Source organism: Phascolarctos cinereus, unplaced genomic scaffold (assembly GCF_003287225.1).
Source record: "Phascolarctos cinereus isolate Bilbo 61053 unplaced genomic scaffold, phaCin_HiC Scaffold_5;HRSCAF=322, whole genome shotgun sequence".
NCBI classification, from domain to species: Eukaryota; Metazoa; Chordata; class Mammalia; order Diprotodontia; family Phascolarctidae; genus Phascolarctos; species Phascolarctos cinereus.
Genome location: NW_027555958.1, coordinates 371,813,636 through 371,825,998, shown reverse-complemented (window position 1 = coordinate 371,825,998; position 12,363 = coordinate 371,813,636). Strand labels below are relative to the sequence as shown.

The 12,363-nt window shown below is 43.8% G+C and overlaps 1 protein-coding gene across 1 annotated transcript in view; it reads left to right on the top strand.

Moving 5' to 3' along the window:
• Nucleotides 1-226: 226 nt before the first annotated feature.
• The window catches only part of CAMK1G (calcium/calmodulin dependent protein kinase IG), a 45,910-nt gene continuing 33,773 nt past the window's right edge, over nucleotides 227-12,363 (top strand). Inside the window, exon 1 of the mRNA XM_021007827.2 lies at nucleotides 227-470. Coding sequence (XP_020863486.1) covers nucleotides 431-470 — 40 coding nt within the window. The 5' untranslated portion in view covers nucleotides 227-430. The remainder of the gene's footprint in view (nucleotides 471-12,363) is intronic.

Sequence of the window (12,363 nt, the reverse complement as noted above, 5' to 3'; positions counted from 1 at the left end):
ACTAAATAACCTGAGTTCCCTTTCATCTCGGAGAGTCTGTGATTAGACTGTTTTAAAGAGAAACTGAGGCAGGCAGTATAAGAGGGCTCACAGATAGATTTCGTTACCCCATTAGGCTTGTATAAATCCTTTATTCCACTCCACGCCCCGCCCCGCCCCGCCCCCCTACAGTCTGGACTGAAAGGGCCCCTTCGCAAATGCTTTTCCTGGGCAAGATAAGAGACTGCCCAGCCCCAGACCAAGGGAATGCAAAGCTGAAGAGAGAGGAAGGAGAGATGCAATCTCCCTTAGCCACTTTTACTCCCCTTTAAGGACTGCCTGGTTACCGTCCTGGGAAAGAAAACCCCTGCATTCCTTCCCTTTAATTCCAGTTTATTGTTAGAGCGGCGAGGCAGCTGGCTGGCTAATCCTCGCAGACCTGTAGGAGCCCATGCTGGAGCGCAGAGGAGCAATTCTTGGCCAGTCTCTGGGTAAGGTGAAGCGGCTTCTTTCGTGGCCACTCTGTGCTCTCCACTCCTAGCGGGAGGCATGCGGCCAGAGCTGGGCGGAGGGGCTGTTGTGGCTACTGCGGGGCAGGCAGGGGAAGCACCGGCCGGTGCGGGGCTTGGGCGGCTCCAGCATGTCATTGACTCTGTCCCTATTCTGGGTAAGTTGGTGCTCCTTTGGAAAGTGGCTTGCGTCCAGAGGTCAAGGGCAAGACTCCCCCAGGGGGTGATTGGGCATTTCCGCTAGGGCTGGCATCAGCTCTCATCCTCTTCCCACTTTTCTGGGAAAGGGAAGATGCAAAAAGTGTCCTGAATCCTTGGAAGACACCCTGACCCCCCTTTCATAGAGGTTGGTGACCGGGAGATCTCCAAAGGCACATCAGACCTCTCGGTCTGTCGGAGACCAGGCTTTCTGTCTTGCGTGGGTGCACACGCATGTGTGTTCCTCCTCAGCCCCTCACCTTTGGGAGTCTCAGTTTCTTCATCTGTAAAATGGGGCGGAGGTGGTGGTAATTACTGCTTTTCCTGCCTTTCAAGGGTGTCGGGGAGATCACAGTAAGCTAACGTATAGGAGGATGTTTTATAAGTGAAGCTCTATAGAAATCTAAGGGATTATTTTTATTGTACTGTGACTGGACACTGAACCCATTCATTCAGCATTCAAAAAATGTTTTGAGCACTATTAAATGCGAGGGAGGATCTTGGGGTAGTATCGACTAGGACTAGGGCCAAAGATCGGTTCTGGGCTCTTTCATCTCCGGACACTAAAGGATGCGAAAATTACCATTGTGATGCTGCCAGTCACAAGACTGCTCCTTGATTTCCTCCAACACCCAAGCTCTTTCTCTCTTTTTAAAACTTCCTCATTAATTCTAAAGATGAAACATTAAAATGGGGGGCAGGTCTAGAACTCCCACCCCATTCACACCCCTTACCCCTTTTCTCTCACGTAACTTTGACGCACAAACATTAACCCTGCAGTACCACCAGGAGGCTGTCAGTGTGACCCACAGCCAGCAGCTTGATTGCAACTTAGGGCCAGCCCAGCGTAGCCAGGCTAAGGCTAGGGCAGCTTAGCCCAACCAGCTCCTTTGCTTTGGAGCCAGACAGGTAGATCATCAGCAAAGGATCATACAAGTTCAAGCAGGTAGCATCCTCAACCTGGATGAGGCCAGTTCAAGGTCAGAAACCAGGGAGACACAGCTATTTTTCCTCTTGACTGGACTCAGTAAGTCCCAAAGAAAAGACCTGAGGACTCCTTCCCAGTTCTAAAATAAGCTTTAAAAAGAAAGTTTAACATCAAGTATTTAAAGCTGTGGAAATTTTTTAAGCATATGGAGGGCTTTGAGGAAATAAGGTATATTGGGGGAGGAAAGCTGAAGGCTGATATTGGGGTATAAGGGAGAGTCTGGGCCTGGGTCCAAGGGAAATGTGGGAAAGTGAACAAGAGAACTGAGCCCTGATTCTGGGGGATCATAATAAACCTGGTAATAATTACCCTCTAGACACCCAAAAGATAGCTAGGTGGCAAAGTGAATTGAGTGCCAGGCATGGAGTCAAGGACTCATCTTCCTCAGTTCAAATCTGGCCTCAGATTGGGCAAGTCACTTAACCCTGTTTGCCTCAGTTTCCTCATCTGTAAAATAAGCTGGAGAAAGAAATGGCTACCCACTGTAGTATCTTTGCCAAGAAAACCCCAAATGAGGCCACAAAAAGATGTACAGGACTGAAAAATGACTGAACAACAGACACTCGAGACTTGTGACTGCTTTTGCTTAGTGGAGATGTGGCAAACTTATAACTGTGAGAAAGGGAGTACAACTTTCCTCAGGTTGGATTGCATATCTCGATGTGAGCTGTTCAGGTTGTTATCTTATTCCACAGATTTATTTAGAGGTGGAAAGCAATACGGGCAAGAGGTGGATGGAAACATTCCACCAAGGGACATTGGGAGAGGTTAAAACTTGAAGAGGAGTGTTCATGTGGGTGTGGGTGTGTATTTGGGGGGCGGGGAAGAAAGGGGGGGAGGGAGGGAGAGATGTTTGGAAATGAGCAAAGAAAAGCCTTCTCTCATCTTTCTGTCTCTTTGCCTTTTTGCTCTGGCTGATTTGCTCTGGTTATCGTTTGTACCTAGAAAGGAATCTTCCCCTACCCTACCCTCATCTCTATCTCTTTAAGTCTCTCCCTTCCTTCAGCTCTCTACGATGCCGCTGCCTCCTCATTGAAGCATTCGCTGATTCTCACTGAAGTCATCTTTCCCCCTTCTAATTTATCACGTCATATTCTGTCTTATAGCGATTTGTGGACATATCTTATTATACCCCTCCAGCTAGGTAGTAAACTCCTTAAAGGCAGGAACTACCACTTTTCCTCTTTGAATCCCTAACGTCTAGCTCAGTTTCTCACTGGATCTATGATTTTATCAGTGTAGGAGACTCCAGCGAGGAAACTTTATCTACCAATGTCAATCACTGTATGGAATCATAGGATCACAGGCTTAGAGCTGAAAAGGACCTTAAAGTCTATCTATCCATTTTACAGATGAGAAAACTGAGGGAATATGTTACTTACCCACTTGGACCTCAGAGTACTGGTCCTGTCATTAAATATTTCTTACTGATGCCATAAGCTTTCTGTGGCCTTAGAGGTTAAATCCGTAGGCCAAAGCCCCACTTCAAATACTTACTGTGTAACCCTGAGCAAGTTATTCAACTTCTCTGAACCTTAGTTTTCCTATATGAAAAATGGAGATAACAATAGCAAACAGCTCATGGGCGTCTTGTGAGGATTAAATGAGCTAATGTAGATAAAACATTTTGCAAACCTCAAAGTGCTATATTAGCATCAGCTACTATTATTATATATATGCATTGCAGTGTCTAACAGACTGATACTAGTAAGTACTCTCTTATATCACATATCATTATTAAATAAGATGCAATCCCTATCCTGAAAAGGAAGAGGACTATCCCCCCTTTTTGGGTGGGGATGGGAGCAGAAGGAAGAGGTAAGGATGCAGAAGATTTTGTATACAGGAATAACTCTAATTCCCACCAGGTACAGCATGTGCCCATCTTATCTTATTCCATAGATCTATTTAGAGGTGGAAAGCAATAATTCACTATGCCCATTTATTGCCCGCCTTCACACCCATGATGCACCTCCCTCTTCTACCCAAGAAGACTTGGGCAAGCATTGCCCAGGGATGAGGCTGGGGGGGTGGTGAGAAGGAGTGAAGAGCTCTGGGTCTGTGGAATGATGGCAGCAAGGTAGCCACAGGTTCCTCCCTTCCTTTGTGTGTGTGTGTGCGTGCGTGCGTGTGTGTGTGTGTGTGTGTGTGTGTGTGATGGAGAGAAAAAGAAAGCGGAAAAAACACCTTCAGAAAAGAGGAGGCAGTGAACGCTATTATGAAAGTGGGAGTGGGAGCAATTCTGGCTGAGACTGAAAAGAATCTCCGAGAAGGAGAGTATATCTGTGTATCTCTCTCACATACATACACACACATACATACACACACGCACGCACACAAAGCCAGAAATAAATTGCCGCACAGGGCGAGAGTGACGGAGGAGGCAGCCCATGCCAGAGCCTGGGAGGAGTGAATGAGCTGCAGTATGAATGAATGAACAGAAGCAGCCACTGAATCAGGAAGCAGCCATGGCCAGCCCTACACCAGCAGACTTGGATGTCAATGGAAAGGGGGATGCTCCCTGTGGGAAGCAGCTGCCGTCACAAAAGCAGGCTCAAAATACCATCCAAAAGTGGGTCTGGGAGAGGGTTGGGGGGGGGGAAGATTGTTGGCTCATCGCAGAATCAGTGTCCCCAGGTGGTGGTAGATAGGAGTGGGAGAGGAAGCAGGTTGGTGCATAGCCTTCTTAAGGTCATTCTATCCCTCCAGGCAAGAGGTCCCTTAATGTGGCCTAATGAGATGGAGTTCCTATTATCTTCTGTCTAGCAGTCACAGTAGAGCTGTTGCTCATAGCAAGAATATCTCAGAGGGACCTCAGTAAGCCCAAACTGGGGAGTAATTCTTCCCCTGTACTTAGTATTGCCCCAGTTCTCACTTCAGTGCCTTGTCCAGTGGAGGGTTGCAGTACTCTACCTGCACCCGGGGGAAAATTCACTTGAAGGGAGAGGCACAAAGAGAACAGTGTGGCCCTGGTCCAGTCACCAGAAGAAGGGGATAGATAGGCAGTCCCCTAGAGTGCCTGTTCTTGCCTCTGTGGGGATTTGGGGAAGGTAGGTGGACCTCCATGGGAGAGGGACCACAGAAACAGTCCTGGAGGTAACTAAATGTGGGCAGTTGAACCATGTGTCACCAAAGAGAGGACAAAGCTCACCTCCCTCACATGTAAGTTCCCTGGGGAGAAAGCCTTGTTGCCCCCACACTAGTTACAGCTCCAAAGGGCTACATGCCAAGAAAGGGAGGTGTTGAAAGTATTGGAGAATTCAATTCAAATCAACAAACTTTTATCAAATCCTTGATAAATGCAAGCACTGAGCTTGGAGCATGGGATAAAATAAGAAACAGTTCTAGCTGTGAAGGCACTCACATTCTACTGCGGGCAGATCACTTATACACATACAGTAAATATGAGGTGATGGAGAAGAGAACAATAACAACTGAGGAGCTTTAGAGCAGAGATGGTACCCAAGCTAAGCCTCCAAGAAAGAAAGCCACAGAAATTCTGTCCCCTGCAAGAAGTCTTTCCTGGTCCCCCTTAATACTAGTGCCTTCCCTCTTGGATTACCTCCCATTTATCTTGTATATATCTTGGGTGTCTCCCCCATTAGACTGTGAGCTCCTTGAGAACAGGGACTCTCTTTTGCCCTGTATCTCTAGTGCTTAACACAATGCCTAGGTCCTTAATAAATGCTTGTTGATTTGACTCAATGAAGAAAGGGTCAAGTTATCATTGGCGATTCAAGGCACGACCAGCATGTGCCAATAATTAGAGAAATCCTCAAGTAGCAACAGCAGGTTGGGAGAGAAGATAACAATCCAAAGGCCAGGCCACTCTGTTACAGAATAATTGGGCTAAAAAAATGTAAAACAGAATAACTGAGCTAAATGCGGTGCGGTATGGGGGACCACCAATATAAAAAGGGGTGAGACAAGCCTGCAGGTCAGTAGTTGGTCAAGATTCAGAATCAAGGCAATGCACCGAAGATCAGGGAGCTAAATTACTACATGTATAGGAAGCAGTAAATACTTTTCTGAATTCAAACTGCTTCCTAGAAATATAGGTCTTTTTATTTCAGCTGACACCGGTACCCTCTGAGATCCCTGGAGAAGTCCTCTGACTGAGTTACCCATTTTGAGTCATCATCGTATTTCAGAGGACCCTTTCAAGGACAAAGGAAACTTGTCACATGAGGAAAAGGAACATGTAGCTCAATTTGTTTTTAATCTCTCTCAGGACTTAGTGCACAGTGGGCACTTAATAAATACTCGAATTGAGATGATTTGCTCTGAAGAAGAGAATGTTAGGCATTAAGTGCATGGTAGTCTGTAGGGCAGCTAGGCAGAGGGAAATGCCCATCTCTTCTTCAGCTCTTATGAAGAAGACACTCTATAAGTATTTGTAGAATTATCTTGAATTGGGTTTATCGCTATATAAGTAGGGACTGATGTTAGACTTTTTAGGAGAGGCTCATGAAAGAAAATATTTAGAGCATAAAAGAGATCTCTAGGAATAGTTTTTATTCTTCAGCATTTTGAAAAACGAGAATAGACTTACATGGTAAGAATATTTCTTAGGTACAGCACTTACTAGAAAAAGAGATTGGCGTATATGACTTCTACAGTTCTCTTGTAGCCCAAAGACTCCAGAACGCTTTGGGGGTCCTGGCTCTTATGCTCATGGGCTGGCAGGCTATGACTAAATGAATAGACAAGAGCTTTGCCACCCCTCTTGTGAAAAGTCCCATTTGATGTGCCCTCACCATTGCCTTGTGGTTTCTGTGGCTTTCTTCAAGATTCAGCTCAAATTCTACCTTCTTTGGGAGCTCTGTCTAGCCTACTCCCACCTCCAGTGCCTTCCTCTGAGGTTACTTTCCACCTACCCTGTATATACATAGCTTGTATGTACATACTTGCTTGCCTGTTGCCTCCCCCATTAATATGTGAGCTCCTTGAGGGCAGGAACCATGCTTTTGCCTTTCTTTGTGTTCCCAGAGCACAACTCGTAGAATATTTGTTGTTCAGTTATGTCTGACTCTTCATGACCCCTTTTGAGGTTTTCTCTGCAAAGCTACTGGAGTGGTTTGCCGTTTCCTTCTCCATCTCATTTTACAGATAAGGAAACAGTGAGGCAAACAGTGTTAAGTGATTTGCTCAGGGTCACACAACTAGTCGATATCTTCAGCCAGATTTGAACTCAGGAGGATGAGTCTTCCTGATTCCAAGTCCAGGGCTCTATCCACTGCGCCACCTAGCTGCCCTCTTAGAATATGGTAAGCACTCAATAAATGCTTGTTGACTGCCTCAGGGAAAAAATGTGGCTAATGGCAGAAGATACTTTGAAATACACAATCCTGGATAATCTTGAGGCATAGGGTAGAGGCAGTTAGGTAGAACAATGGATACAGCACTGGCCCTGAAGTCAGGAAGACCTGAGTTCAGATCTGACCTCAAACATTTACTAGCTGTGTGACCCTGGGCAAGTCACTTAACTGCTGTCTGCCTCAGTTTGCACATCTGTTAAGTGGAGATAATAAACTTGCCTCACAAGGTGGTTGTAAGAACCAAATGAGGGAATATTAGTAAAGCACTTAGCATAGTACCTGGTACCTAGTAGGTGCTTAGTAAATATTTGTTGTCATTCAGTCATTCAGTCATGTCTGACTCTTCATGATGCCATGGACCATAGCACACTAGGCCTTTCTATCCTTTACATAAATATGTAATAAATATGTTGATTAATAAATATATTACACTATAACAAATGCTTATTTCCTCCCACTTAAGAAAGCTCAAGAAGGAGAAAAGAAGTAAGATTCATAATGTAAATCATTTCTACCTTATACCTTGGGCCATGGAGTCCTATGATGAGCAGAGCATAGTCAAAGCCTTTGTTTTCTTTATCTATAAGTGGTTTGCATGTTTCCATGATGTGATATGCCCTGGTCTTGTGTCAAATGATGCATTTTATTAAAAATCACCTGAAGGATAACCTTTATCCCATGGCCCTTTTGAGCTAGTCACATCTGATTCATGAAGAGTTTAAAACCCTAACAGCAGATGCCCTCACAAGGTTGGACATTCCCTTTTGCTTCCCCTAAAGCCCACTTGGATATGCTATCAAGTTAAATGTTTCTCATCCCAAAAATACCAATGGGAGTGACCCATGCAAGATGTCAGCTCTATGCAGGCCATGTTAAATATCCATCTGAATTTTACACCATTATGATAATTCCTTATATCTTCAAAAAGTGCCCACTAAAATATAAAATCTTCCCTGAGGGGAAAAGTATATCTTGAAGTAACCTAGACAAAAGTATTAATAGGTTATCAGATTCACTTGTTGTTATATAACATAGAGAAGGATGAGACATTGAAAAGATGGGACACAGGACAGGTAAGTTTTCATGGGTGAAGAAGGGGACTGTTAACAACATGGTACAACAGACAGCAGGGAAGTACCTCTGTCCTATACAATTTGGACATCTGATGGCAAGCAAGCACAAACATGTTTGAATGCCATGCTCCTTATATAGTTTAAATAGCAGGCCAACTGTCAAATATACTGAAACCAATGATTGGGTGATGTTGGAAGAGTAGCAGTTCCTTTAAAATCAGAAAGGAGCAGATATAAATACAGGAGATGAAGTGTAGAAGCATCCAGTTAGGTCTCAATGCCCAGGAAGGGAATGAATGACCTGTTAAGGCCCCCCCCCATCTCTAATGGGGTTTTGCCAAGGGCCTGCTCTAATCTAAGGCATCAGTGAAGACCCCTTTCTCTCTCAAGAAGCATTGAGTTTGACGTCTCCGCCTCCTCTTTTTTTCTTCTCCTCATCCTTAACTGACACCTTCCAGACCCCAACTCCCCAGCTCTTTCCTTCAGATCTTCACCTTTCCTGGCCAGCAAAGCGGAAGGGGATGGAGTTCTTTCCCAGTTCCTAGCTCTCTGCTTCCCCAATCAGAAGGTTAAAATCCTGCTAGAGTTTTGAGGGATTCTTGTTCCTTTTTACCCTGGTTTCTTAAATTTTTCTGGTTGTCATGTGCCAGATGCATTGTGGGAAAGTTGTAGCAAAGTTTTTTTAAAGCTCAATCTTTTATCTCTCTAAGGACTTGGCAGGGATGGCACTTAATAAATACTTGAATTGAGATTATTTGCTCTGGTGAAGAGAATGTGGGGTATTAGCATGATAATCTTTAGAGCAGCTAGGCAGAGGAAAATGCTCACCTGTTTTCCAGCTCCAATGAAGAAGATACTGCGTAAATATTTGTAGAATTATCTTGAATTGGGCTTATCACTATAGAAGTAGGGAATGATGTTAGCCTTGTTGGGAGAAGCTTATAAAAGAGAATGTTTAAAGTCTGAAAGAAGTTGCTGGAAATATTCTATTCTTCAGCATTTCAAAGAATGAGAATAGACCTATATGGGAAGAAGAGTTCTTAGATACAGCGCTTACTAGAAAAAAAAGAAGAAGAAGAAGTTAGGTATATATGACTACTACATTTCTCTTATGGCCCAAAGATTATGGCCCTGGATCAATGACTCTTATCCTAATAAATACAACAAACAGTTATTGAGTCCCTGCTATGTGCATCCTTCTCTGCAACTATCTCACTGTCCTGGTTCTTTTACAGCCCTTCCCTTTTAAGGAGAGCACTCTGGCTAGTCATGTCCTCCTTCCTCTCCACCTTCCTCTCCAGACTTTCTCTTCCACACCCCCATGGATATTCCTCTCTCTCTTTTTTGTGTTGTCTTTCCCTATTAGAATGTAAGCTTCTTGAGGGCAGAGACTGTCTTTCTTTCTGCCTATATTTGAATGCCCAAAGCTCAGCACAGTAACCAGCAAATAGTAATCACTTCATAAATACCTGTTGACTTATTGACTCTTTTAGGTATACCTCGCCTCAGCAGTGGAAGATTCAAGGAATCTAAGGGAGTGCTTGTTCTGAATTTGGATCTAGAAAGGCCTCCTTTGGTGGAGGGGGGAAGGGAAGAGTTGAGGAAAGGAGAGCTTGGAAAGGCTGCTTTTCCATCTAAGCTCCTTGAAGAGGACAAGCCAAGGGCTCTGTCAACCAGCACTTCTTTCACCAGTGCCCAATAAATAAGTACGTGACACAGCTGACCAGAGAGGAGAGCTGCTGTCAGCTCCAGTGCAGGTCAGTCCCTAAGAGCAGAGCCTTGACTGCCTCATTGAGTCTTAGACAGTGTTCTCCCATCCAAAGCCAGTAACTTCTCCCCAAGGGAATATCCAAGATACTTTTTAGGAAAGTTCCTTTTCCCTAAATAGCCCAACTCCTCTGGAACAGATGATATCACCACCATAGATTCAAAAGGCTTATTCATAGGGAAGGGACTTTGGAGATCACCTAGTCCAATCCTTTCATTTTAGATAGGGAAACTGAGGCACAGACAAGGTCACACAGAAAATAGAAGAGCCTGGATTTGAACCCAGGTACTCTGACTCCCAATCCAGTAAACTTCTCTATCCAAGAACAAGCCTCATCTGACCACTCCAATGTCTGGTCTTAAGCAGTCTCATTTGGAAGGAAGCCTCCATCCTTCCATGGCAATTCTGTCTCTACTCCTACCTCTTACCAACTTGCTATTCCCTCACAAGGGACCAAAAACAAATTCTTAGAGACTTTCTTAGGAAACATGACAATTTGGGTTACAATTTACTTGGGTTTAAGAAACCTGAGACTGAGCTGGGTCTTCTTACAGAAACTTCCTCTTGTGTTAAAAACCCCACTTTCTTTGAAGCCTTCCTCGGACACTCCCAGTCCACAGTCGTCTCGCCCTCTCCTGAATTCTGTAGTCCTTCTTGTCCAGATTGTTCATTTGGTGCTTAGAATATAGTCAGGTATTTTTAGTAGCTGTTCATATGTCTATGCCATATCTCCCACAAATAGATTATAAGATCCTAAAGGATTACACAGCTTTGGAACCTCTCCATACCACAGTGCCGCAAACCATAGATAATCAGGATAATCTTTGGTTAATAGGTAGTTACATGAGAATTCTCCTATCCATCAATTAATCAATCACTAATCAACTACTGTGTGGTGGGCACTGTAGTAGGCGCTAAGGATTCTTAGTGCCTGTATAAGAATTACTAACTATATTTCCCAGATGGAGATATTGAGATTGAGGCAGAGTAATTTATTACAATCACACAGCTTGTTAATCAGAGGTTCTTAATCTAGAGTTCCTGAATTTATATTTTTTAAACATTTTGATAACTATGTTTCAATATAATTGGTTTCCTTTGTAATTTTGTGTGTCTTACTGTATGCATTTAAAAAACATTATGCTGAAAAGGGGTCTATAGGCTTCACATGTCTGCAGAAGGGGTCCAGGATACAAAAAAAAAAGATTAAGAACTCTTGTAAATGGTGGGGCTAACTAAATCTTCTCTTTCTAGGTCCAATGCTTTTTTTCTACTTTAACATAATTAGTTCCTTTTCCAGGAGACCCGTCTCAGGAGGTTTGCTCCCTGAGGTTCTGGCCTGTTCCTAGCTAGCACTGCACTCTTATGTGCTCCACTGGTGCCAAAGATGGTAGCTCCAATTATCCATGTCCTGGGCAGTCAATGCAGGCTCCTAAACCCAAGACAGGTTACAGCTGCTGTTCCCAAGCTTGGAGTTGTTATAGAAATAGAATGAGGTGCAAGAAGTACATTGGAAACAGAAAGTGAGATTCATATTAAAGTTCCATCATTCTTTGAAATTGGTGGGGTTAAGAAGGAGGAGTAGGAGAAAGTCACTGGCATCAGAGGAAAAATAAGGTGGCCCATAGCATTAGACGGGAATGGAACTCAGTGTCAGGGCTGATGGTTAGATATTCCTTTGGGAGCATGCCCCAGCTCAAGACTTTCTCCCTAAATAGGCTAGATTGGGCCATTAGGAGAGGTTTCTCAGAAGCATGAGGGGTCTGGGGCTAGGCGACCAAGTGTGGGAATCTTAAATATGGGTCCCTGAAATCTCAAAACTGCACTGAGAAAAGCAGATAAATGATTAGGTTTAAGGATGTGGGAGGATGGAGCATGTGATTGGAAAGCTTTTTTTATTATCTTTTTTTTTTTTGATTCAACTAAGTATACTTCTGGGTTTTAATCTAATTTAAAGGGATGTAACAACAAATGAATTTTTATGGCTTGCACAATGTTAATACCTATTGGAAAGTGGGTGGTTGCTCTGTGGGGGTTCCTTGAGGTGTAATGTGCACAGGAACAGCACCCCATAGCCATCGCCTGCTTCCCAGTTGGCATCATATAAGCCAGAAGGCTGGTTACATCCAGAGGCCTCCTCTCTCCAAAGAAAGGAAGCTCAGCTGAGAAATTGATCCTGGAAAAGAAGAGTCACATCACAAATCAATATTTTTTTAAATAAATGTAGACATGGGGGAATTGATGTATCATTCTCTGCAGACAAATAAATACACAGCCCTGTGCCCTCCCCCCAAAAATAAAATAAAATAAATGCAGACATAGAAGACATCAGAACTGGAAGGAACTTTAGAGGTCCAGTCCTTTCAATTACAGAAGATGAAACAAAGGCTGAAAGAGATTAAGTGAGCAATGCAAAATCACGCAGAAACGGGCGAAGAAGGAAAGCAAACTTAAGGCAATTTATTTTTTGTGTGTGTGAGGCAACTAGGGTTAAGTGACTTGCCCAGAGTCACACAGCTAGTAAGTGTCA